General features: G+C 43.8%; 1 protein-coding gene and 1 long non-coding RNA gene across 8 annotated transcripts; one reads left to right on the forward strand and one right to left on the reverse strand.

The window, feature by feature from the left end:
• Positions 1–180: 180 nt before the first annotated feature.
• LOC108169020 lies at positions 181–4,485 on the reverse strand. The gene is made up of 3 exons (XR_001784765.2): positions 4,440–4,485; positions 1,671–1,748; positions 181–1,564 (listed from the first exon to the last, which is right to left on the reverse strand). It is a non-coding gene; the product is annotated as an uncharacterized LOC108169020 (long non-coding RNA).
• On the forward strand, positions 4,301–27,162 carry Tmbim7 (transmembrane BAX inhibitor motif containing 7). Of its 7 annotated transcripts, none has more exons than NM_029141.4 (11): positions 4,301–4,560; positions 4,695–4,823; positions 9,056–9,330; positions 11,554–11,632; positions 12,577–12,630; positions 14,092–14,182; positions 17,212–17,249; positions 17,331–17,418; positions 20,395–20,484; positions 23,576–23,623; positions 26,314–26,841. In NM_029141.4, coding segments are annotated over exons 2-11 (909 nt in total). In that variant the 5' UTR covers positions 4,301–4,560; positions 4,695–4,821; the 3' UTR covers positions 26,458–26,841. The 7 variants fall into 7 exon arrangements, with proteins under 7 accessions (NP_083417.1, NP_083430.1, XP_006503674.1 ...); NM_029154.1 differs by having other exon boundaries at positions 9,056–9,138; positions 14,134–14,182; XM_006503611.4 differs by having other exon boundaries at positions 4,445–4,560; positions 14,134–14,182.
• Positions 27,163–27,490: the final 328 nt, after the last annotated feature.

The raw sequence follows: 27,490 nt of genomic DNA on the forward strand, positions 1-27,490 counted from the left end.
ATATGATTTCAGGACTGACTAGTTTGTATTTAATATACAATTTGGGGGCTCATCCCTGGAAAGGGTAATTCTTTCTCTCTCTCTCAATATCATTAATGACCTGTAGATATTTGTCTAGGAGTTGGACCCATGAGATTCCCGCCCCCTTTCCATATTAGCATGGCTATTGATATTGTCATTGTTTAGGCTTAGTTTATATAGACATTTCTAGGAAACACAGTCACATTTATACATTAAACTTTCCGCCCTTCTGGTTCCTACAATTTTTCTGCCTCCTCTCCCATGATTTTTCCTGAGCCTTTTGTGCAGTTTTGTGTTTTAGATGCATCCTGTGGGGACTGACCCCCCCTACAGTCGTGGATTTCTGCAATATGTCTAGCCGTGGTTTCCTGTAATACTCTCCATTTTCTGTGAAGGGGAGTGTTGGGAGCCGCGCCCACATTCGCCGTTACAAGATGGCGCTGACAGCTGTGTTCTAAGTGGTAAACAAATAATCTGCGCATGTGCCGAGGGTGGTTCTCCACTCCATGTGCTCTGCCTTCCCCGTGACGTCAACTCGGCCGATGGGCTGCAGCCAATCAGGGAGTGACACGTCCTAGGCGAAGGATAATTCTCCTTAATAGGGACGGGGTTTCGTTTTCTCGCTCTCTTGCTTCTTACACTCTTGCTCCTGAAGATGTAAGCAATAAAGTTTTGCCGCAGAAGATTCTGGTCTGTTGCGTCTTTCCTGGCCGGGCGTGAGAACGCGTCTAATAACAGGGGAGCTTTCTTGAATGGGAGAAGATGGCTACACTTGTGTGTGTAAGGATGTTTTAGAATTTAGTTAGGAGTCTTGCTGGACTAGAAAATAGGCAGTAGTAGGATCTCTTTTAAGACCTCACCCCACCTGGGTGGTTGACTAGGTTTCTAATACTAAGCCTAATTTCCCTCCTGTGGAGTGTCTTAAGTCCAATCACACTACCCAAATGTGAGGGCTGCTCTTGCACCTTAGCATGCTGGTCATTGTTCTGGTTCTTAGGCATCACAACTATATAGGATTATTGATCGCATCCTGCCCTTGCAGAATACTTTCTACTATACCAGCAATTAAGTTTAAGCATAAGAATTAGGGAAATATATTCAAACAATAGCACACAATGAGAGATGCTCAGTCTGGAGCCAAGGGAAGGGTTGAACTGGATCACACAGAAAAGTTAGTACATATGAGATAGATGAGAGAATTAGGATGGTCCTGCGTGTACATAAGTTGTGAAAGCAGAAGTAAAGGCCTCTGGAGGCCTTAAAATCTTACACTAACGGGAAACTCCCTTGGTTGTTCTTAGTGTCAGTATGTAAGACTTACAGTTAGCATGATTTAATGTCTGCCATAGTTCACTAATTAAAACTCTTGGCAAAAAGGGGGAGAGCAGATGTATAAAATACATCCCAGGCTAGCATCGAAAGGGATGGTCACATTCTGCTGCCTGATGATTAGAGGCCAGCAGAGGATTCGAAGATCATGTGTATCTGTGCCCTACCTGTTAAACGGGTGGTATCTGCAGTGAGTCCTACTTGGTTTAGTCACCTGTCAAATGGAAAGGTGACAGAGGCTATAAATCATAGAGTAGATGTTTTAAATGAGTTAGTTCATAAAGAATGCAAACGACTGCTACATCTGAAAAAATACTTACACAGTGTAGGATATGAGGCTGATGAGAAGAGAGAGGATTTCTTTTGACCAAATTGTAGTTAATTCATTAGTTACAATCCTGATGTGTAAACAAAGAAATCTTATTAACTGTGTTTTGGAAGGAAAACATATAACTAACTTAGGTTGATTGTTTACACCAACGAAATAGAGACACCGAGGACTGGACAGAGATAGTGTCAGGGGCCTGTGAGATTCTGAGGTTAAAGGAAGAGAGCAGAGGGTGATGTTGGGACTGACTCTTCTTTTTGGCCAGGGGGGTTTGGGGGAGTGGCCAGCATATGTCTTCCACTGTAGGCAAGCCTTCTGGATGTTCTATGCTGTAACTCGAGCACCATGGAACCACGTTCTGTGTAAGATATTCTTGCTTCCCGGTCTCATTCTTTGCTTGGGGTACTGTTCTCTTTGCCTGCATTGTGCTTCCTCCCAACCTTCATATTCAACACAATTATTATTCTAAGAACCAGCCAACACTTCATCTCTGACTCCATAATTCTAAACAGCAATTCCCTTCTGAAGCCCCTGCTTCTCTTTCTCTTACAAGCACACATTGCGCATGTCTCTTCCAACTACACAGGGAAGGACTCTGTCGTTTTCACATCTCTTTTGCTTCCTCACCCTCTGTACACAGTAAACCAACACTGAGTTTAATGACTGGGCTATTGAAAAGCTCCATAGAGGACAAGTCCCCCACCCCCACCCCTGCAGCCCAGAGATCCCAGAGAAGAAGAAGGGTTCAAGGTACCCGCTCACTACCGGCTCATGGGTCTTCCCTTACCAATCAGTCTGCCTTAGGTGTTTCATGACTTCCAACTGGTGGTGAATCTCAAGTATGACAGTCCACTCTACGTAATTGACTTAATGCTTAGGACCCAATGCAACCTCCTACCATTTGGAGACACCAAAGTCATCATGGTCGATCAGAAAGACTGGTTTATACTTTATGAGAAATGAGTCTTACTCATCTGAAATAATGGCACAGGACATCTGGTTGGTGTCCTCCGGTGGAGTTTGATGACCATCCTTCTTCTTGCTGAGAAGAAAGCGATGGCATGATTGGAAGGACCCCTTCCTCATAGGCAGAGCATCTTGCTCCGTGACATGGAGTTGGTTTGAAGACCTGAGTGTAGGTCTTCTTGAGACCCAACAGAGAGCGCACCTGCTAGCATGAAGGTTGACTGGGCTTGGCTTAGAACCCCTCTCTCCATCAACAAATGGGACCTCATAAAATTGCAAAGCTTCTGTAAGGCAAAAGGCACTGTCAATAAGACAAAAAGGCCACCAACAGATTGGGAAAGGATCTTTACCAATTCTAAATCAGATAGGGGACTAATATCTAATATATATGAAGAACTCAAGAAGATGGACTCTAGAAAATCAAATAACCCTATTAAAAATGGGGTACAGCGCTAAACAATTCTCAACTGAGGAATACTGAATGGCTGAGAAGCACCTGAAAAATGTTCAACAACCTTAATCATCAGGGAAATGCAAATCAAAACAACCCTGAAATTTCGCCTCACACCAATCAGAATGGCTAAGATTAAAAATTCAGGTGACAGCAGATGCTGGCTAGAATGTGGAGAAAGAGGAACACTCCTAGATTGTTGGTAGGATTGCAAGCTGATACACTCGAAATCAGTCTGGCAGTTCCTCAGAAAATTGGACATACTACTACCGGAAGATCCAGCAATACCTCTCCTGAGCATATACCCAGAAGAAGTTCCAACTTGTAATAAGGACACATGCTCCACTATGTTCATAGCAGCCTTATTTATAATAGCCAGAAGCTGGAAAGAACCCAAATGTCCCTCAACAGAGGAATGAATACAGAAAATGTGGTACATTTACACAATGGAGTACTACTCAACTATTAAAAACAATGAATTCATGAAATTCTTAGGTAAATGGATGGATCTGGAAGATATCATCCTGAGTGAGGTAACCCAATCATAAAAGAACACACATGATATGCACTCGCTGATAAGCTGATATTAGCCCAGAAACTTAGAATACCCGAGATACAATTTGCAAAACACATGAAACTCAAGAAGAAGGAATACCAAAGTGTGGATACTTTGTTTCTTCTTAGAATGGGGAACAAAATACCCATGGAAGGAGTTACAGAGACAAAGTTCGGGGCTGAGACAGAAGGAAGGACCAACCAGATACTGCCTCACCGGGGGATCCATCCCATATACAACCACCAAACCCAGACACTATTGCATATGCCAGAAAGATTTTGCTGACAGGATCCTGATATAGCTGTCTCTTATGAGGCTATGTCAGTGCCTGGCAAATACAGAAGTGGATGCTCACAGTCATCTATTGGATGGAAAACAGGGCCCCTAATGAAGGAGCTAGAGAAAGTACCCAAGGAGCTGAAGGGGTCAGCAACCCTATGGGTGGAGCAACAATATGAACTAACCAGTACCCCACAGAGCTGTGTCTCTAGCCGCATATGTAGCAGAGGATGGCCTAGTCGGCCATCAGTGGAAAGAGAGGCCCTTGGTCTTGTGAAGATCCTATGCCCCAGTACAGGGGAATGCCAGGGTCAAAAAGTGGGAGTGGGTGGGTTGGGGTGCAGGGCGGGGGTGGGGGAGCGTATAGGGGGCTTTGGGGATAGCATTTGAAATGTAAATGAAGAAAATATCTAATTTAAAAATGTGAAGAAAAAGAAAGAAAAGGAAAAAGAAAGAAAAAGGAAAAAGAAAAGAACCCCTCTCTCTTCCTGAGAAGAAAGATCACTCACCCTGTGTCCCAACTGCCACTCCCTTAACTGTCGTTCAGAACCTGGCTTCTCAGCTCTGCTACCTGGCTGGCTGTTTGGATGGCTGCTGGCTCAGCAGGAGTCTGGAGATCTTGAGGAGCAGGTGAAAACCCATTTGTGTTTCAGGAACAAACCAAATATATAGTTCCTCAAGGAACACTCCTTGGCTTTTGGGTTTTGGTCGCTTTTGTCTTCGGTGGTTTGGAAAATGTCTCTGTTTTTGCTTCTGACTTATAGGACACTGTAGATACCAACTTGGTTATTTGAGCATCTTTCAGTGACCTTCAACTTTCGTGACGATTCCTTTCACAGAGGAGGAGCTCCAGACACTGTTGCAGAGGGAAATATTTCTTTTGTCATCAAAATGTAAATATAATATTATTGAAATTATTATTTGGGATAAATGGCAACTAAAATTTCATTCAAGTTAAGTGCATTCCCAACTGAGCTGAATCAGAATAATGATCAATCACATTTGTAGTATTTCTGTCCAGTCAGAGTGAGGGTGAATGTTAATGTGATCCTCCTAAATATTATCCTTAAATTTTATTTTCAAAATTCAAAACTATAGCATAGTAAAGTTCACATTGGTGCATATATATGTATGTGTATGTATATGGTGTTTTTGTGTCTGTACCAAAATTAATTTATCTACTTTCCTGCTGATGGGTAATGGGCTGTCATAAACTTTTGGCATTTATAAACAATAATATCAATATATTTTATTATACTATATATATTATATTAATATCAGAGTAGACCAGAATTTTTTACATATGCCTTTGACTTCATGTGTTTATGGAATAAATTACCCCAACTGTAGCTGTGAGGCCTAAAGTGCTACACACTTGAGATTCTGGTAGATATCATTAAATTATCTCTCCACAATATAAAAAAACTTTATATTGAAATGAGCTGGTATCCCTCAAGTGTGACAATCCACTGTATATAACTGACTTAATGCTTAGGACCCATGACTGTTTTGAGATAACAAAAATATTTTAACTTTGCTTAAAATCAAAATTATGAACATAATAATGGATAACATATAATGAATCCATCCTGTCTTATGTCGATATTTCCACCAATAACAAGAAAAGATTATTTTAAATATATTTAAATTTTTAATTATTTAAATATATTTACTGTTTTGTGGAAGCAGGGGTCCAGTAGAAGAGACTGGAGACTTCATGAGAATGATAATACACCTCCAGATTATCTATTTCTTCATAGGTTAAACGACCATAAGAATCATCTTTTTATGGTTGGATGCCTTTCATTGCTGCTTTTATTTACAGGCCTTTGGTTGTTTGGTGAGGCATTATCATCAAGGCTTACTGGCTATTTATATTTTTATGAATGGATTGTTTGTGTTCACTTCTTATCTTTGTTGAGTTGCCAACATTTCTCTTTCTGCGTTATAATAAACATTGCAAATACCTTATCATTTTCTCATATCAGATTTGTTGAAATTTTTTATAATTTAAAGTGTTCAATGTCTGGACTGTTCTGTACCTCCAATCTGTCAAATACTTCTCTATCTCTTTTTTAATGGTATCATTTTTATAAGTGTATCCATATATTCTTTGTATTTTCTAATATAGTGTGTATGCTTATTATTAGACTTGAAAATATTTTCAGTTCACTTGTGTATTAGTTACATATCTATTTTTGTGACTAAAGACTATGACCAAGGCAACTTATAAAAGAAAGTGTTCAATTGCAATTATAGTTCAGAAGGTTGGAGTCCACACTGGCAAAGCAAAGGCATGGTTTCAGAGGCTGGAGCTAAGAGCTTACATCTGGATCCACAGTAGTAGGCAGGATCACTGAGGATGGCAAGAGTCTGCTGAAGCTTCAAAGACCACTCCCAGTGACACACTTCCTCCAACAGTCTACAGCTCTCAATCCTTCCCAAACAGTTCCACCAGTCAGACACTGAAGTATTCAAACATGAGCCTATGAGAAGGCGGCATCCTCATTCAAACCACCACAACCTGCAACAGATCTTTGAATGACAAATAAATTAACATTTAAACTATTGTTTCCAAATGTATAACTAACTGTTGTAGCATCAGAGGACATAATTTAAAGTTTCACCTTTATCAAATATTAAATTCTCGTACATACATCACTGTTCCTGGACTCTCTTCCATCCTACTGATATATATGACACACGCATGTATGGACACATTTCATTTTATTTCTGCTAAAGTAAATCACTACTCTTATAGTCTTTCAAATTTGTTCATGATTTTTCTCATGTAATTATGCTGATGAACTTTGGTACTACTAGAAATCACTACTGAATCTTGTAAATGTTTGAGACTAAATGGAGGAAAAGGGAAATCTTTATTTAATGCCATCTGTTTCTCCAGGAGCCTGACAGGGTTTTTGTTTGTTTGATTTTGTTTTTGTTTTTGTTGTTTTTTTGTTTTTGTTTTTTTGGACTTCCTGCTTGGCCAATGATCTACCCTGGCTTTTCTGTCTCAGTCTCCTTTTCTTGCTCCATTATGTCCCTTGTGAGATAAGAAACAGGCAGCAGTGGAGGGAGCTTGCTTGAAATCTCCCAACTTTGGCTAGGTGTAGGGGCACACATCTTTAATTCTACCCAGCACTCAGAGGGCAGAGGCAGGCAGAAGTCTAAATTCAGTGCCGCTACCCTGGTCCATAAATTGAGTTCCAGGTCAGCCAGGGCTACATAGAGAAACCCTGTCTTGAAAAACAACAGCAGCAGCGACAGCAGCAGCAACAACAACAGAGAGAGAGAGAGAGAGAGAGAGAGAGAGAGAGAGAGAGAGAGAGAGAGAGAGAGAGAGAGAGAGAAGGGAGGGAGGGAGGGAGGGAGGAAGGAAGGAAGGAAAGGAAGGAAGGAAGGAAGGAAGGAAGGAAGGAAGGAAGGAAGGAAGGAAGGAAGGAAGAAAGAAAGAAAGAAAGAAAGAAAGAAAGAAAGAAAGAAAGAAAGAAAGAAAGAAAAGTTCACTTTTGCCGTGAGATGAATGGGAGAGTTGACCTTTGTTCTTCAAGAGGTTCCTAGAGACTGGCATCTTGGTTGTCAAACCCAGCAGCCAAGCCCAACTTTCCCAGTCACCATTTCTAGTCTCTGTTTTCACACCAGCTTCCTCTGTTCCTTCTCTACACTGTAGGTAGAGGGGTCTTTCTAATCAGATCCCTGATTCCCTTGCTTGTAACACCCCCCCCAGTAATTAATTACCCACTGAATTAGTTTTCTATTGCTGTTGATACAATTCTGCACAGACGGTGTGCCATAAAGCCTAGTAAGCAAACAGTTGTACAGTTCTGCAGGTCAGAAGTCACACAGGGCTAAAACCAAGGCTCCAAAAGGACCACGTTCCTTTTTGGAGATTCCACTAGAAAATCTATTTTTTGCCCAACTTCTCCAGACTGCCTACGTTTTCATTGTTCCAAGCTGCTTCTAGAATCATCTTCATAGCATCTATATCATTTTGACTTCCACTTGCCTTTCTTATTTGGTGTCTCCTGCCTTCTTATCTTTTAAGAGTGATCATAGAACCCCTCAGCTTTGAGATTGGATTGCCTCTGGAGCCATCTTACTCAATGTCCTTATGTCCACCTGCAGTGTTTCTTTTAATAAATATAGCAATGTTTCCAGGGTCCTAGGAGAGGGATGTAGGATCACTGGGGGAACTATCTCTCTTCCTAACATCCTGATGTCATTGAGGGTAAAGGGTAGTTTCTTTAGGTTATTCCAGCCTCCTTGCCTCCCAAGTGACAAAGATCCCACAACTACGTTAATTAATGTCAGTACACCACTAACTTCCATATCCTGGAATATGAGCATCTTTAATTTCTGGGGCCTGACTTCTATGCTTCCTCTGGACCTGGTCCAGGGTGACTGCTATTGGGGAAACCTTTCCCCCCACCTCTTTATTTGATCAAGCCCTGTAACACTTCCAGCCTTGCCTTCACTTTCCCTGAAAATGTCTGGAAACCTCTTCTACTTCCAGTGTTTTCCTCTAGGTATCATGGAGGGCAACTCACATCTTCCCATGTTTCTGGCTCACTTATATTGCCTTTAATATCATTACTCATCTGATATATTGTCTTTCCCCCAGTGTAAGTCAATGGAAGAGAGAAGTGTGGAAGAATCCCCACAGGATTTTAACTCTCTGATGAATGAATTGAAAAATTCATTCCATAATAGGAGGGAAATTATTTTACTCTACAATAGTGGTTTTCAACCTTTCTAAGGCTGCAGCTGTTGAATATATCTCTTTGTGTCTTTTTGTCTTTTTTGTTAAACCTTCAACCATGAGATTATTTTTATTCCTACTTCATGTCTGCAATTTTTCTATTTTAATGAATCATAATGTAAAAATGTTTGGAGATAGAGGTTTGTCAAAGGGTTGTGACCCACATGTCAGAGATGGAACCACGGCTCTACACAGCCTGTCTTACAGGCGTTTGCTTACTCATTTAACAGGTATTTATTATGCATTGATGTGATGCAGATCCACAGTCATCAAAAATAGGAAACAATCACTTGAAAGTTATAAGGATGGTAAGGTAGTGGGGGTGTGGCTATCAGGACATGAATGACAGGTTTTCTATTCCAGGAAAATAGACTTGGAGGTCAGTGAGCCAGTCAACTTTAGCTCTGGAGATCATCAACATCTGGTTCATACAGCAGCCATTAAAGGTAACACTGGCAGACTGGATCAGCCCTTCACAGCTTCATCTGGAGACAGGGTACAAGAAGCCGTACAATACTCACATCCAAGGAATAGAGATGGAGCAAATACCTATGCAGTACAAGTTTCTGAGGATGTTACTCCCTCAAATGAGACTGTAAATCAATCCATTCCCTTTGAAAACACGTCTATTCGTAATGGTAAGAGTATATAATACTTGGGCTTGGAAAAGAGCAATGGTTTCTTTAAAAATTTCCATGGTGTGTACTGACAGAAGGAATGAATTCTTTTTCATTTGGTTTTCTTGCTCTTTCTTTATCATGAGATGTGTCAAAGGCTGCCATAATAGACCACCATGATGTTGTACAGGAGATTCAGGAATCCATAGTAAATATATGCCAACATCTGGATTTTTTAGGAAGTATGCATTAACTGTTGATTATGAAATGTTCTCACATACAAAATGGTCACACAATATTGGCCTAGGTTTTTAAACATAATAATTAAATGTCCTAGATATTTATTCTGGAATAGACAGGAACATCATCAGGGAATGAAAGAAATCTTAAAAATTGTGACATAAATAAATGAGAACTTTTGTTCTCATGAAATGTAATACTTAGGGACAGTAGCTAAGGGCAATGCTGTGGATCCCTGAACCTTTTGGGAAGGGATTAGACATGTCCCCTTTAGGGCTAAGTGTTCCTAGCTTGCCCATTCTTCATACTGAGGAAGCTTCTCTGATGATGGCTGAGCAAGGCACTGGTCTATGAGTATAGCAGAATGTCATTAGGAGGCATTTTATTGCTACATTTTTTGCACCAGTAGTATTTGGTTTTAACCTGGGTCCTTGCACTATCTAGTCTCTGGCTCCAAGGCATGCAAGTCATCTTGGGTATGGGCTCCACCTTGTAGAGTGGGCAGACCTAAAGTCAGGTCAGGTGTTGGTTGGTTGCTCCACCATGCTTTGTGCCACCATAGCACTAGGAAATCTCATTTGGTAGTATGTAGAGCATTTTCCTGTACCAAAGATGCTAGCAAGTCGGGATAAAGATTCTATGTAGCTCAACTTCTCCATGTTCACTGAGCCGTCTGGGTGCTGTCTTCAGCAAAGAGACTTGTCAGTTTGTGGAGATCAACCTACAGTCTTAGCATCAGCCTGGGTTGTTTAGCATGGGTCTCCCATGAGACCCCCTTTGACCAGCAACTCAATTAGCTGTAATCCAATCCCCGTAACCCCCAGTGGCCACATCTATCAGGATCCCAGAAGATTTCCTACCAGGCAACACACAGCCATAACTCTCTCCTAAGAAAAAGAGAGGGCAACAGAAACCCAGAAATCAAAGAAACCCACTCACCAAAGACAAGACCAGAGATCAGTACCTAAAATTACAATCTTCCTAAACCTGGCCAGATGCTTAGGTGCCATCGTAAAAACACAATAACAGCAAGGACAATATGTCTCCACTAGAGCCCAATAACCCATCCCACAATCCTTCCCCCATCTTTCCCTCCCCTTCTCCTCTGAGCAGATGGGGAGCCCCTGGGTATTCGCCAACCCTGGCACTTCAAGTCTCTGCGAGGCTAGGCACTTCCTCAGCCCCACCCCACCCCTCATGCCCAGACATGGCAGCTCAGCTAGAAGAACATATCCCACATACCAGGCAACAACAGCTTTTTAGGACAGCCTCCTCTCTAGTTGTTTGGGACCCGCATGAAGACCAAGCTGTACATCTTTTATATTTGAGCAGGAAGGCCTAGGTCCAGCCCGTGTATGTTCTTTAGTTGGTAGTTCAGACTCTGGGAGTCACAAGGGTCCAGGTTAGTTGACCCTTTGGTCCCATTGTGAAGTTCCTTCTCCTTCAGACCCTCCATCCTTCCTCCTAATCTTCCTTCTTTCCCAAGCTCTATCCACTCTTTGGTTGTGGGCATCTGTACCTGTCTGAGTCAGTTGTTGGGCGAAGCCATGTTAGACTCTTGTCTGCATACATAACGGAGTATCATTACTAGTGTCAGAGATTGGTGCTTGCCCATGGGATGGGTCTTAAATTGGGCCAGTTATTGGTTGGCCATTCCCTCAGTCTCTGCTCCATCTCTCGTGCCTGCATTTCTTATAGACAGAATAAATTTGGGGTTGGAAGGTTTATGGGTGGGGTGGCGTCCCTATTGCTCCGCTGGGCTCCTGCATGGCTATGGGAGGCAGCTTCTCCAGGCTCCATATCTCCAGTGCTTCTCACAGTTTTTAAACAGCACATGTTAAAAAAAATCTCTAGAGTTGGTTCACTTTTGTTGTTCAATTTGCTGAGTAAAACAGCAGCCTTCTCTCCTGGCCTAGAATGACGATGGGGGATTCCTTCCACTGGAAACAACATTTGCTTTTACCTTTGGGTATTGGGTCACAAAGTAACATCTTGTCTCCACAGATTTCATTATGAAAGTGTTTGTCGTTCTGTCCATTCAGCTGTTCATCACTGCAGTGATTATCGGCATCTTTGTTTTCTGGTGAGTCATCTTCCTTACTGTCTAGAATTAATTAGGAGCCTTGTTGCTTTGGGGAACGCTCAGGGAATCAGCTTGCTTCAGCGTGGAGCATTTCCAACCGTAAGGTTTCTGTTCTTCATTGTTAGTAAGCAGCAGTCCTCCCATGTGCAGGATCTTCCGAAGCACCTTGTAGCTACCGTGGCAAGAGGGTCATAGCATTTACCTTCCGAAGTCAAGATTATTTTTCTTCCTCTTACTTTTGGGCACTGTTTTCGTATTAATTTTCTTTGAGCTACCTTCTCAAATATAACTTGGATAAACAGGTGAGATCATGGAGACATGGAAGGCTGGAACACTGTTAAATTCTCTAGTTATTTGAGAGACTTTAATCAGTCACTATGCTCATCCCATTGAAAGTGCTATTAGATTGATTCCTTTTACCTTATGCATTTATCAGTCTCAATGTTTTATTTGTTTTGTTTGGTTAGGTTTGGTGTTTTTGATTGTTTGTTTATTTTGGTTTTTGAACGAGATCTCACCATGTAGCTCTGGTTATCCTGGCTGTCTCTGTCTGTGCCTCACTATGTAGATCAGGCTGGCCTTAAGCTTAGAGACATCCCCCCACCTCTACCTCTGCGGGGATTAAAGGAATGTGCCGCTACATCTGGTATCAGTATTTTTAAAAACTGAGGTCTTCACCCGGTGCCTCCTTTTAAATTTGATGTATAATTTAAAAAATGCCGTTTACAGTGTATCTCTTTTTCCTTTGTGCTGGGGATTTAAACCCAGGCCTCATTCACACACACAGAGCAAATGCTCTCACAGGGAACTGCACTAGCAGCCTATTTTTCCATTAAAAAGACTGTTTCTACACTTCTCCATTTTCCCTAACTGATCATTCTGTTTGCCCATGCCTCCCATTAGCAAAGTTTACTATCTTATGTAAAACTTTCTTTTTAAAATAGCGAACCTGTAAGAAAGTGGGTCATCGCCAAGCCCTGGTTCCTGTATGCACTCCTGTAAGTGTCATTAATGTTTCTATTAACTATTGACCAGGATTTCATCACTATGGAAATGTGGTAAATTGTAACATTCTTTCTGGGTATGGTGACATATGCCTGTAAGCCCAGTACTTAGGAGATACAGACTGGGTACTCAGGAATTCAAGGCCAGATTTGACTGCATAAGACCCTGTTTCAAAATAACACAAACTGGGGGCTGGAGAGATGGCTCAGTGGTTAAGAGCACTGACTGCTCTTCTGAAGGTCTCCTGAGTTCAAACCCCAGCAACCACATGGTGGCTCACAACCATCTGTAATGAGATCTGACGCCCTCTTCTAGTGCATCTGAAGACAGCTACAGTGTACTTAGATATAATAATAAATAAATCTTAAAAATTTGTGAAAAAAAAATAACACAAACTAAGACAACAACAACAACAACAAAACATACAAAACCACCCATAGTTAAGCATAATAGCCTTATATTTTTTTTTAAGATTTGTTTTGTTTTATGTGTTACGAGTGTATCTGTGCACCATATATATACTGTGCTCACACAGGTTGAAAAGATATGTCAGATCTCTCTAGAACCAGGGTAACCGAGCAGAAGCAAACCCAGATCCTCTGGGAGAGCAGCCAGCGATCTTAACCTCCCAGCTTGCTTGTGTGTCCCTGGGCCTGTCTGTCCCCGGCCTCCTTGTCTGTATGTGCCTACTTGTCTGTGTTACATACACAGGCATCCACAGAGGGTGGCAGAGAATTTTGCATCTCCTAGAACTGGAGTCACAAGTGTCTGCAAGTTGTCATGTGGGTGCTGGGAACTAAACCCAGGTCTTCTGCAAGACTGGCCAGTGCACTAAATCTCTGATCTATCTCTTCAGTCGCTGTGCAAAATTCTTTAAACGACACAATTAAAGATGGGAAGCAAGTTAATTGGAGGCAGAAGTCAGGGCCAGCTGTGTGGAGGGGTGTTACCACAGGAGAGTCATACCAGGCGGATCTTTGTTGATATGTTATTGGAAAGATGGTCCTGAATGTTAATTGAGGTGGTTACATGTATCTACACATGGACTTATGTCACATCCCCATTTTAAATAATAACAACAACATCAACACAGGTTCAAATTACATCAGTGTCCTATTACTGGTTTTGAAATTGTGCTGTAAATATATAAATCAAAATCATTGGTAAAAAATTTCACATAGCTTTTATTGACCTTTTCTGTCCTTTTACAATTTCCCATAAATCTATATTTTTAACAAAAAATTCAAAAGAGAAGCTACCTACCTGTGGATGGGAATGTTAAAAAGCTCATTTTGAAGGCCTAAGAGAGCTAAGTCAGAGAGAGCGTTTGGTTTGCTCTACATATCAGATATGGGCCTGTGATATATGCTTGTGTGTCCCTGGGCCTGTCTGTCCGTACACGTGACTTGCCCATTTGAGTACCGAAGCAGTAACTGGTGGTTTCCCACCCACAGCCCAGCAGTTATGATTCTGATCTTTGTACTCGCTTGCTGCAGGGATATCCGGCGCCAAGTGCCCGCAAACTACATTCTCCTGGCGTTCTTTGTAAGTAACTCTCCTTGGCAGGTGCTTTGGCTTTCCTCTGACACTTTTGTCGTCTTACTTCATTGCTAAGACGGACACAGAGACAGCAACTCACACGGACACAGAGAGAGAGACCGACCGCATCCTCACCCCCTGTGGACTTGGGTTCCCCTCAGGCCCCTCTTTGCTATGGCAAACTCGGCAAACTTGGCTCTCTTGAAGCCATACAGGAACCCACCCGCAAGTCAGAGCTTTGTATGCAGTTAGCCTGGGGGATTTCAGTCCTCTGTCAGGAAAAACAAACATATGTTTCTCATTAAAGAGTGCCTTCCACTTCCAACTCACAAACCTATGAAAAAGAAATGTAATGGTCTTCATTTTTGTAAGATGTGTTTTACTGCAAGTCCCTCCTGGAAGTAGAAGTCATTGTGAGCCTGTGTCTCCCCCCAGTTCTACATCGTTCTTCTTGGTACGGGGTCTTCCCCACGGCCAGAGCTGGGGCTGTGGTACAATCCCTTAACTACCCATAAGTCCTCACAACCTGGCTCCAACATCATGGCTCATCTGTCCACGCTTCTCTATCACCAAAGCTGTGCTAGTCATATAGAATTGTGTGACTACCTTTCTAACAGCCAATTCTTTTGTTCCCTGTTCACAGAAACCCCAGAAACAAATATCCCTAAACCTGAATACACTCAGGATCTCTGAACCCGGGCTCAATACCCCAGAAAGCTGGGAGCTTATCACGAGAGACTTAGCAGCTCCTAAGAGTCACCCTCCAACTCTCAGAGGGAACCCCTTAACTCCCAAAGGTTTGGTGTGTCCTCAGCTGGCTGGTAGCAATTGCCTAGGGTGTGCTGATGTTCCTGAGACAGCCTAGCACTGGCACTGTGTGGCTAAGGATGGTGTCTACCTTTGAGTTTGTGTTTCCTTCATGTAATGCTGACCATCCTCTCCTGCGATGACTGACTCACTCGAGCTGGTTCCAAATCATACTGGAGGTAGCTTACACTGATACCCGCAATACGGGAAGATGAATACATTGGCAGGGAAATCAAATGGAAGGAGAAACAAAGCAGAGGCAAACAGTCATTAGTGTGCAAAATTCTGAGGCTCATGCACTGGAATTCTGCATCTGCTAGTGCTCAAAGCAAGTAGATCCCCAGGGCCAGTAGTGTGAGTCTCTGCATGGGTATCAAGCAGTGTTTATTGTTATTTACCTGCTAAAAGAAATAGACTGGGGCATATGGCTGTCTGACATCTATAGTGGTATTTCCTCCCAAGCATCGAGGAACCTTTCTTGGTTGTAGTGGGTCCCCGGCTGGTTGCCCAGGCAAGCTAGAGAGATGTCACAGTTTCTGTGCTGGGCTGTGTGGTAATTTCACAATGCCCTTGCCCCCAGAACCATCTTCTTAAGATATTTTCTTAATCCTTTCCTGGCTCAATTTCTTCCTATTCTCCAGCTCCAGGAGACAGCTTGGAAGCAGAGGTGGTCGGGAGGGGGCAGAGGGAGAGAACTATTCTCTCACTAGGTAGCCCTGCCTGATCTAGATTGGCTGTGTAGACCAAGGCTGCCTCAGACTCCCAGAGATCCGCCTGCCTCTGCCTCCTGAGGACTGGGATTAAAGGTGTGCACCACCACCACCTGACTGTGCTTGAAAGTTCTCTCTCTCTCTCTCTCTCTCTCTCTCTCTCTCTCTCTCTCTCTCAAATCTGTATTCCTCTCCTTGATATTACTCACTCTTGCCACAAACAGCTTTTGTCCCCTAGAATCTGTGGCTCCCGACATCCCTGTTCTGAGCATGCCTGGTTTCTACAGTGATCCCCTGCCAGGAGCCGCTCTTCTTCCTCTCTGTCTGTCTTCTGTCTCTGTCTGTCTCCTTGTCTCTCTGTGCCTGTCTGTCTGTCTCTGATGATGCTGGAGAAGTAAGTAGAAGGCACCAGGGAAAATGAAAAGCAGGAGGAAGGTTGGTACCCAGCACTTTATTGAAGTACTGTTTGCACAAAGACTCAATCTTGTCCTCTGGTGGATATAAGGACTGTTTTCTTAGGTACATCAACAAACATCCTGAGGCAACAAAGTCCCAGTCCAGGTCTGGGAAATCCAGAAAAGTGACCAAGGACATTTTGAGCCCAGTTCTTTTCCAGCCTATGATAGTTTGAGAAAGTCCAAAGCCACTCTGTTGTCAGCACTTTGGTTAGGCTATGTCGTCCTTTTTGATCTCTGATGAGACTAGAAGACTTCTCCGGTCCTTCCCAAAGACCACCAAACTCCCTGATGTCCTGTGGGCCGACAAACCTCTTCAGTCCCACCCACGGCTGCTTGCTGGTTGTGGTTCTGAGCCCGGCCGTGAGGTCTGACCCCCAGGCTCCCTTGCCTGATGGATCTTGGTTCCCACCCCTCTCCCACATTACCCACAGCATGGTTCCATGTGGGTGGACGGAATCCTTTAGGGCACTGGTCCTGTGCTGTTACCTCTGCTCAGAACTGCCCTGCAGTCCCTGTCCTGGCACTGAGGTCTCAGTTCTCATCCCAGGTCTGAGACTTGAAGAAACCGTTTATGTTTAGCAGGGACCACAGATAGTGACATTATCCAATAGCACGGGCGAAACATTCATGGAAACAGCCTGTGCTGTCCCGACGAAGTGTGCAGAAGTGTGTGGACGGTCCCATTCGGCCAGTGAGGATGTGGTCCACAAATGGACCCTCTACCTCGGCTTCTGCATCTGCATCACAATCAGTACAGAGTTTATGCACCACATGCATGAAAGTTGCTGTGGTGTTCTCAGAAGCACTTTCTTTTCTTTTCTTCTGCCAGTTAGTTCTAGGGAGAGTGTGACAGTTATGTGACAGTGAATGGTTAGTGGACCAGTTGTCTCCCGTGAGCACCCTGTAGCTGTGCTCCCAGGGTTGCCTTCACACCCCTGCTTGCTCCCTAGATATTACCCAAATGCACACATGACTGGCACCCTCTCCTGAAGCCTAGGACTCGGCCTCATGCTTTGCTTGGAGAAACAGGCTGCTGACTGACTGTGAATTTTGTTTTCAGACCATTCTGGAAGGCCTGCTGCTCGGAAGCTTGTCAGTGTGAGTCTTTGATATGTAGTTTTGGTTTCTCTTGCTTTTCTGTGAATGTGTCTGAAGAGTAACCACAGTCTCTGGTTCCAGCTTCTACAGAGCAGAAGAGATACTATGGGCCGCAGGAGCCACCACTATGGTGACACTAGTGCTAACTTTGTTTGCGCTACAAACAAAAGTACGTATCATTGAAACAAATCTCTATGGTGCGGGAGTTGCTGGCCACGCCCTGTGTCCCTCCTGACTCACTCAGAGAAGAGAGACCCTCATTCCATGGGTTCCTCCTAACCACATTCCCTACCAAAACCAACTCCCAGCTTCTTGTTACACAGACCACTTTACCACAGCCAAAGTTGGAGGTTTCCTGTGTCCTTATCCCTTGGTCACAGCTGCTCACCTAGTTCCTTTCAGCCTACTTCCTGAAGGGGTTTCTTTACAAACCAACCATCCTCCTGAAGCTTAGCTATTGAGTGTGCCCTGTGTTCCCTGCTGGGGCCCTGGTTCAAACTGGCAGCTTATCTTCACAGTCATCAGGGCTCAGGAGCACCATCACCCCCCACCCCACAGTGTAACTCACAACTGTTCTTTTATGTTGGTGGAGTTGACCCAGGGCCTTGTGAATCCCAACCAGTGAGTCCGCAAAACCACTCCCCAACCAATGACCTTTGTTTTTAAACCGTGATGTCAGAGTCTTACCAGCCTTAGGACACTGCTGGGGATTTAGCGGGCTCTTTCCAGTGGCTCTTTCATTTATGGTCACCTTGCTTAAGGAAGTGATGGGCTTGCCTTAGTCAGTTTAATAACTAAAGAGGAGTATTTGCTCAATTGTTTGGCACACCTCATACTGACAACTTTATACACAAGCAGAATTTTAGCCTTTGTTAGTGGAAAAGGTTAAAAAACAAAAAACAAAAAGGAAGGTCCAGAGAGGTAGAGGGATATGTTAAAACATTCAGTCAAGTTCTATCAAAAGTAGTGGTTCGGGGGCTGGGGAGATGCCTAGTCAGAAAGTGATCGCCAGCATCCATGTAAAGTCCATGGTGTGGTGGCATGAGTTTGTAATCGCCGCTCTGAGAGGGTAGAGACTGGATCCCTGGTGTCTCTGGCCAGTTACCTCAGCCTATTTTCTGAGCTCTGGGCTCTAGTGGACCTTTTTCAAACATAAGGAATAATGCCTAAAGTGGACCCGTGTCCTCCACACATACGTGCACATGTCCCCCTGCCGTGTCCCCCAAAGTAGAGCTTTGCTATCGTTCAGAATCAGATTGGTGTTTGTCATCTCAAGCAAGGTTCTTGTAGAAGCCAACCTGTGTGTGAACAGATGTGCCTCCCTTCAGTGAGTGAGGTGGGCTACCGGCATAGGCAAAGGTTCAGGGCCACTCAACACCTCTAAATGTCAGAATATTTCCCTAAAGCACCACAGGTATTTAAATCACTCACAGGTTAGGAATGGCCTGAGTTTAGAGAATGAAGCATTCCGCTGAAAAGTGCCTTAAAGAGGATTTCAGATGTGTTTGCGTTAAAGACTCTGAGAGGCAGCTGAACTTATAGTCAACTAAACCTTTTGGTTGTCTGACAAAGTTAAATGGTGGCCATTTACACAATTCTTTCTCTCTACAAGGTTTCCAAGGAACCCAGAGAAAATGTAGCTCACACACTGGTCCTGAGTTTTCTTATGGACCCTAATCTGCCCCTTGGAGGGAGAGAATTAAACAGAGTACCCACGTGGTTTAAATATAATCAGACCCTATCTTCAAATCACTCCTTTGGGCTGAGCGACCGTGTCTTGTAGAGTCAGGATGCTTGGCCTCTTGGGTTCTGCTTGCCCTTTACCCTCGGAGGCTGGAAGGAATGTGTGGCTTTGGTGAGTTTTGGCTGTAGCCAAAGAGGGCCTGGCAGCAGAGATGCCATTAGCCATTCTGTTCTGTCTTCTGTGCTCTCTGAGTGTGCACTGTTGGCCTCTGAAGCTGAGAGCCTAGCCCAGCTGTGACACAGGTTCAGAGTTTGTCCAGAGCTGACAGAGATTCCTCCTGGGTCCTAACGGGGCTGGAGAGGCTGCAGGACTAAGAAGAATACCTAGAGAACCAATCCTGTGTGTGCTGGAGACAAAAAGAAAGTGCAAGAAAATATCCTCTGTGCTTTCAGTATTTGGAAATTTTTTTTCAGCCTCTTTAAGAAAAACAAAATAAAACAAAAAAGCCCCAAAGGACAAACCCAAGATTAACATTAATATACACAAAAATTAAAAAATAATCACTAACAGTAATTTTGAAAATCTACTGTGTATTTAATGAAAATATGTATAGACAAATTTGAAAAAGAGACCTAGTTAATGTAATGAAATAACTTATTTCATTTTCCTAATGTGTTCTGTACATGTGTTCTTTAAATATGAACAGTTAAGATCATATTTTGCACACAAATTTATGTACTATACAATTTATGTTCTTATCAGAGGAAACCAGTCTTCCTCCCTCCCTCCCTCCCTCCCTCCCTCCCTCCCTCCCTCCCTCCCTCCCTCCCTCCCTCCTCTTTCCAGCAGAGATTTGAGTAGTCTAGACTGGCCTTGGACATGTCACATAGTAAAGCATGACCCTAAACTTCTGATTTTCCTGCCTCCCCCTCCCTCCAGTTCTGGGAGTGAAAATGTGTGCCACCTCATCTGGCTTTAAGGGAGAAACTCTTATAAATTCAAAAATAGAATAAGTACAATGGGTTCTCATGTACCTTTCACACAGTTTAAAAAATTGTCAGCCCCTGGCTCTCATTATTTTATCTCCCCCCCCCCCCAAGATAGGGTTTCTCTATGTAGCCCTGGCTGTCCTGGAACTCACTTTGTAGACCAGGCTGGCCTCGAACTCAGAAATCCACCTGCCTCTGCCTCCCGAGTGCTGGAATTAAAGGCGTATGCCACCATGCCCAGCTCATTATTTTATCTTAACTTCCACCATTTCGTCCTCCTTCCTGAAGCAAATCCAATGGACTGTGGCAGTTGTATCCTTTCTGTGGTAATTTTTAGTGCTTGGGGCTAAGGCATTTCTATCCTAAGAAATGGCCAGGATAAATTGTTCCAGGGGTAGAAAGAACGTCTCTAAACATTTCAGATCTTGTCTAGATGATAATGGAGTCACATGTGCTGTTTGTGTCTCCCCAGTGGGATTTTACCCTGCTAAATGGAGTGATGTTTGTTTTCACCAGTGTGCTACTTATCTACGGGATTATTGCACTTGTGATTCGATCATACGTAAGTGACTACCATTTTTTTTTTTTTTTTGATGTAAAAGCATGAGGTAGTTTAATGACGGAGCTCTGGGCCGACACGTATCTCCTGTAGGAGACAGAAGTGTCGACCGCAAGGCTTGGAAGCTAGGGGTTTTTATAGAAAAGGGGTGGGGCTGGGGGGGAGGAATTGGTGCGATTTCACATGATTGGTCTATTTAAACATCAGCAGCCTGTTAACATTTAACTTAGGTCAGAAGGGTGGGAGATAGGGAGGTGCCGGGCCAGTCCAGCATGTCATTCTCTTTATCTTTACTGCTAAGCAGCCTCAGGAATGTCTTAACGACGAGCCTGCCCGGGCATGTCCTGGCCTGTTCTGCTATGTTCTCAACCCCAGGTTTCAAAGCTCACAAACAGCTCTTTGGGCTATTTGACATAAATTACATGAATCATAGGTCTCAAGTTTTATTTCCTTTCATTCCCCTCTTCTTCTACTAAGTAATTCTAATCTTAGAATTTTAGAAGTCTATATCTCTATGTGGAGAATAGAAATAAGGGATAGTAAACAGAACTAGGCAGGGACCCTTCTAGTGAAGCTTGAAGGTCTGGGCATGATGTAGGTGTACTTGGATCAGATCTCTGGCTGGAACTGGTGAGATGTCTTTTGGGGTACCGGCTCGTTCGCTGTAGCCAATTGTGACCAGCCTTCTTTCTTCACCACCTGCAAGCCTTTTAACTTAGTTTACAGATTATTATTACAACAACATGTAGGTCTAGACACATCATTTAAGACAGTGATGGGCATGGGGAAGGAGCACCAAGTCTGCACCAGTCTCTTTTAGAATTCTATTCTTCTTTTCTACCTGTCCTGAGCTTTGGAGCTTGTATATACAATGTAACTTCTAACCAATCTCTAATATCTTGGCCAGTCCCTGATTTACCTGGGCAACAAAGGCAGGTCCATTACCTCGGGAAGATCTTCTTGGCTATCACATTGGTCGTCTCAGTCCTGGTAGGAAAAGTTTCTATCCATCTTGAAACGGTGTCTATAAACACTAATATGTACTTGTTGCCATATCTAGCTGGCTTAATTTCTGTAAATTCTACCTCATCATAGCACAGTCCTTGCAGCTTTTGACTATTTCTTCTGCTAAGTCAGAGAGTCCTGTAACATAGCAGTCAAAGGACCTAACCACACCTTTTAATTTCTTGGCCCCCAGGTGGGTCAAATAATGTCCATAACTTGATAGTGCTCAGGGGTGTATCTAAAGCTGGTCTCTCTGACATCATAATAATCTTTAGGCTCCTTGACTGCCAGGATCATTGCTCTTTGGGCCACATGTTTGGCGGTTAGATTTGCCATCTGATTTCTTTTAGCCACAGCATCTTAGGTCCTTCTCTGCAGATGTCAACAGCCCTCTTTGTATCAAAGTCACAAGTTTAGCTTTTTGGGCCGACATCCCTTCAGGGAGGCTGCTGGCCTAAGTGACTACCATTTTGAAACCTTCATGAAGTACTCAAAATGAGGGAAGTGCTGCCTTGTCGGTGGCACAGGTCCCTTGAGAAGCAGGCATGGTGTTGGGGCTAAGCATGTAAGGATTTTATTATTATTTTTATCATTACCTGTGGTAATGGGGATTGAATTGAAGGCCTTGAGCCATCAGGCAAGCACTCTTACCTCTGAGCTATGTGCCCAGCTTTTAGAAAAATGTCTTTGAGATTAGAGACAAGCGGCAGCAGTGTGTACAGTCCAGCTGCTGAGCAGGGACAGGGCACTCCTGTCACCCTCCGTCTGCTGTGTCTGAACACAGTGTACTTTCATACAGAAAATTAATAAAACAAAAAGATATTTCTTATTTATTTGATAGATAATCAAATAGGCTTAGAGGAGTTTAATTCATCCAGGGTCCCCAAGGAGTGAAGGGTAGAGGTGGCAGGGAGATCAGGTTTGTGTGACTCTTAGGCAGGTCTACATCTCCATTGCTTTGTGCATAGTCTGTCTCTGGAGTAAAAGTGGATATACATACATACATACATACATACATACATACACACACACCTGAATGATATGCCCTATAGTATCTATGAATGCGGAATATGGAAACTCTGACTAGGACCTGGAACTATTTGACTAAAGTTCCAAGGCCAACTTATTCACATGCTGAACCAAAGCATTTATTTGGCAGCAAGTGATGTTCTCACACCATCTTTAGACTTGCGACCTGGAGTTCTGTCTGGGCTCATTTGGTTGGATGAATAATCATGTTCGTTATAGCCAGGGAGGTGGTATCTACATTTTGCGGAAAAACTCTAAGACATCACAAAGATGTGCCTGGTGTTTTTCACTTTTGTTGCTTTTCTTGCTTATTTGCTTTTTGAGACAGTCATACTATGTAGCCCTGGATGACATGTAACTCACTGTCTAGACCAGGCTGGTCTTGAACTCACCCTTCTTCGGCCTCCCTAGTGCTAGGATTATAGGCGTTTGCTAGCCCACTTGGCACAAGGATGTATATTAACTCTCCACAGTTACTCAGTGAGTTCTATAGGTCTTTGCACTATCTCTATTTGAGAAGACTATGTCTCCTGTAAGACAGACAGATCTCATTTCCAGTCTCAGTTTCCTCTCACAAGCATCTCCAAGCTACAGTTTTACACATGCATTGGCAGAAGGTCACTGTCCCATCAGCTGGACCACTGCCTGCAGAATGTTTTCTGCGATCTTTCCTTCCCCCCTCCCTGACGAGGGAGCGTGTGATCCTTGTGTTTCTAGAAACCCTCTTGCCAAGGGAGGGCAGGATCTCTAGAAGAGTTAGGGGACAGAAAGCAGGCTTATGTAATGGATTGTCCTTGCCCTGCCCCCAAGGAACTGGAAGCACCCACTTGGTAATTGTGAAGATCAGCGCATACTTTTTGAGTGCTTACCAAAATTAAGTGGTGGATTGGGGTAGCCAGGGGGTGGGAGGTGGGGGTAGGGTGGGGTGATTAGATTCAGGAAGAGCCAGTTCCTACAAGCTTGCTGTCTTTGTAATGTGTCCTTATCAGAGAGTGGGGACTCAGTAAGAACTGCCACCATTCCATGTTGTGTGAAGCTATAACCTTTTCTTTCTGTGCAGTGGTTGCATCTGGTGTACTCAGCGCTTGGAACATTGCTCTTCTCCATAGTAAGTCCTGGTTTACCTCTGTGCTAAAGACCATGGTGTATATACGCTCACAGGGCCTGTGCTGGTCAGTGGAGTGAGACGTTCTCTAGAAACACTCCAACAACTCACCGGCTGTGTGTCCTTTCTAATCTATGAAAGCATCACGGTCTAGGGCGGGGGCTGCCTCTTAGGGGAGACTGCTTTCCCGGCATATGAAGGACGTTGAGTTTGGTTCCCTGGCACCACACAAACAAAGGGTCATGACAATAACAGGGAAAGGTCACCTTCAGAGATGGGATCATGTAGAAGCCTCAAAGATCATCAGCACAAGGTGTGGCTTCATGAGCATCTACCTTCTCACTTGTCATACCAGGAGCTCTGGAGAGGGCAGGCAAAGGCCCCTGCAGATGCCTCTGGTAACCCCTTTCTTTCCCGTTAGTCCCATTGAGACAGGTCTCTCCCTGAAACTGGACCTGGGCTTACTGCCAGTCAGCCCTAGTGATCCTCTTCTTTCCACCCTTGACTCAAGTGTGGCCATGTTTGGCTTTCGTTTGTCTGTCTGGTTGGTTGGTTGGTTGGTTTTTGGTTTTGGTTTGTTTGTTTTTGTTTCTTTACCTGGGTTCTGAGGCTCTTATGTCTTGGCTTTGGCAGCAAGTCCTTGTACCCACTGAAGCGTCTCAGGCATTGAAGGAAAACAAAGTAAAGGCAAGGTCTTACTGTGTAGTACTGGCTAGCCTGAAACTTGCTGTGCAGATCAATTTAGTCCCAAACTCAGAAATCTGAGCTTCTGCCTGAGTGCCCAGATTAAGGGCCTGTGCCACATGCCGGGCCAAGAAGTATTTTTTTCATCATAAAAATTTTTGAACATACAAATTGAAAGGCTAATGTGTCCCATGTCCTACTTGATGTCACCAAATAACCCACATTAGCTTCCTGTCCATCACTTTATGTGTCATTGTTTTTAACAGTCATGAAGTCTAGGCATGAGATTAAATGTGTGTGTTGGACTTTCTCACCTCTCCTGTTATCTGATTTGTGTCCATTTCTCTTTTCTTCTGTGAACTCAGCCTGTATCAGTCTGTTTTAGGCACGGTTCATTTCCCACAAAAGTAGGTTGATTCAGGAAGAATAAAAACTCTTGTAGAGTCAGACAGGCCACCCAATACCAAAGAGTGGAGGAAAACGTGCGTGTGTGTGTGTGTGTGTGTGTGTGTGTGTGTGTGTGTGTGTGTGTAAACATCAGTGGGTTGGAATCCAGGCTGAGTTCAGCTGTCTTAGATGGTATCCAGAGCCTTTGTTCCCTTGGATGGGACAAGATATAACTGGATCCCTGCTCATCTCATCCTCCTCACTCCCAATCATCTAATCAAACTGTGAAATGACCGAGTCTTTATCTCTCTTATGAGGAGTACTGAGATTAACTCTGGGATCTTCTGAAGGAAGAGAAAAGTCCTTGTTCCTCTGTCAGGGCTCCAGAGGGAGAGAAGGATGCTCAAGCCTTTTGTGTGACCAAACACTCTTGTGTGCTTGGGGTGAGATGCTGGAGTTAGCATTGGGGGCAGGACCCAGCAAACCCAGCTCCTGTTGGATTCCCTTCCCTGTCACTCACAGCCACCTGTTCTTCTTCCCTCCAAGGTTAGATTCAGTCCTGTCCATCCCATGCTCCAAGAGATAAGGCCTGCTGTGACTCTGCATGAAGCCCCACACTAACTTCCACCCTGAAACCCTCTTCTGTTCTGACTCTTACTCTTTGAAGCTTGCCTGGAAGTCTGCAGCCAGGAACAGTGGACGTCTGAGTCTCTTGGGACAGGTTTCACAAAGTGAATGCCATTCTAAAATGAGTTATTTTTTTAACTATGTAAAACCTCAATATTTATATGTCGTGCCAGTCTTAGTGCGTCTGGCTGGACTCTTCATGAAACTGGTTTCCGAGTCAGGTCTGCACCCAAGAGGCTCACAGGCCATTGCTCCTTTCTTCCTCCATGTTCCTCCTGCAGCCCAGATCACCGTCTTGTACCAGGCTTGAGGGTGAGAGAGGGTCCTGATGATGTAGGACTCTGTAGTTTTAACTATTGCAGCTGAGGTGAGGTACGGCCTGGGGAAGAGTCATCTTTTCCACTCCCTGTCTCAGGCACACAGAGGTCAAGGTTCACCATCACCCAAGCACCTAAGACACAGCCCATGTTCTGAGGCTAGGAAGCATCTTTGGTTGTCCAAGCTAAGGCATGGGGAAGTCACAGATGCAGGATACCTTGCAGTGATGTGTCCCTCTTGCCCAGCTAGTCCACATTATTGACAAAAGGCACAGAGGCCTTAGAAAGGCACATAGGACTTGGAAAGCAAAGGGAATTTACAGAGTTGCTTCTCTGGGCTTCAGGAGGATGAGATACGTTTGCTCACTGAGAGCAAACTAAGATGACCTCATCAAGGACTGAAGTTCTAATAGCGTACTCAGCTGCAACTGACCCCTGCATCTTTTCACTTCTCCCTATCTACATTCCCCCCTTGTCCCCCTCCCTTACCCCTGTTTTGAGACCCAGTTTCATCTACCCCAGGTTAGCCAAGAACTTATGTAGTTGATGATGACCTTCTGACCTTCCTGTCAGAGTGCTAGAATTGGGAGCATGTATTACCACAGCATCTGTGTGGTCCTAGGCTGAAACGCAATGCTTCTTGTGCTATATAGAGATGATTTCTTCTTTCTCTTTAAGTACCTGGTGATGGACGTGCAAATGATGGTGGGGGGGCGCTACCATTATGAGATAAACCCCGAAGAGTACATTTTTGCTGCTCTGAACATCTACGTGGACATCATCAGCCTTTTCATTTTTATTTTGGACCTGATTGGACGATAGCTGATGGCCAAAGCCAGCTAAGGCCCAGAAGAGGAAAGGTGGGACACCTATGGTGTGTCGACAGGTTCAGGCGTGTAGCAGTGACCACTTATAGACCCTTTTGAGAGTCACTTATTCATCTATCAATTTAACTGTATGTCAAAAGAAGCTAAGAATTCAGTAGATGGTAGCTGTAGCTGTTATAATTTTGTTTCCCTTGACATATGGCAAAACTTTCGTATCCATATTGAAATATATCAGATTACTATAAATTCAGAAAAAGAGTATCCTAATCATAAGCTGACGTGGATTTAGAAGGTCCTCAATGCTTTGGTGACGTTTTCCAGGTACAATTTAAAGCTGTGAGCACCAGCTCTACATAAATAAAGCCGATTGTAGAAACCCCCCAGTACTCACCTTTCTCTTCATTTGGACATCATGTGGGCATAGTTTAGCATGTGACCTTTTTCTTTAACAGAAGGACAACCCAAAACATTCTGTCTTTCTCCCTCTTTCCACAGGCAGACTAGAGAGAATACTTTCTATCAGGTAAGGAGGTAAGAGGCTCAGCAGGCACAGAAGGGCAGCTGCATGCCACCAATAAGCCCGTACCTCTGTGCTTGACTCAGGAACCACCTCTGAGTGGCGGGGACAACCCGCCTACTTTGAAGCCTTAAAACATCTTAAACTTCTTTTTTAATCTTGATAAAACATAGGTCAACAACCCCACTTTAGCAGTTTTGGTGTACAGTTAAGTGGTGTTGCATGTATTATTGTGAAACCAATCTCTGCGATGTTCCCAGCCTGAAAACTGAAACTTTACATCCACTATATGTGCCAGGGTTCTTCAGGGACAGAACTGATAGAATGAATCTCTCTCTCTCTCTCTCTCTCTCTCTCTGGATGGCTTAAAAGCTGTAGTTCAAGCTAGTCCAATGATAGCTGTCTACCAACAGAAGGTCCCACAATCCAGTGGTTTTTCATTCTACAGAGCTGGATGTCTCAGCCATCTTCAGTATACATTAGAATCCTGAAGAAGTAGGCTGTAATTCCT

The sequence above is a fragment of the Mus musculus genome, chromosome 5, assembly GCF_000001635.26.
Source record: "Mus musculus strain C57BL/6J chromosome 5, GRCm38.p6 C57BL/6J".
Taxonomy (NCBI): domain Eukaryota; kingdom Metazoa; phylum Chordata; class Mammalia; order Rodentia; family Muridae; genus Mus; species Mus musculus.

What these genes read in the sequence shown, in the direction of transcription:
- Tmbim7 (NM_029141.4), top strand. An exon ending in TGGTTCCTGTATGCACTCCT is followed by an intron (nt 12,631 to 14,091) that starts GTAAGTGTCATT and finishes TCCCACCCACAG; the next exon opens with CCCAGCAGTTATGATTCTGA. An exon ending in GAACATTGCTCTTCTCCATA is followed by an intron (nt 23,624 to 26,313) that starts GTAAGTCCTGGT and finishes TTTCTCTTTAAG; the next exon opens with TACCTGGTGATGGACGTGCA.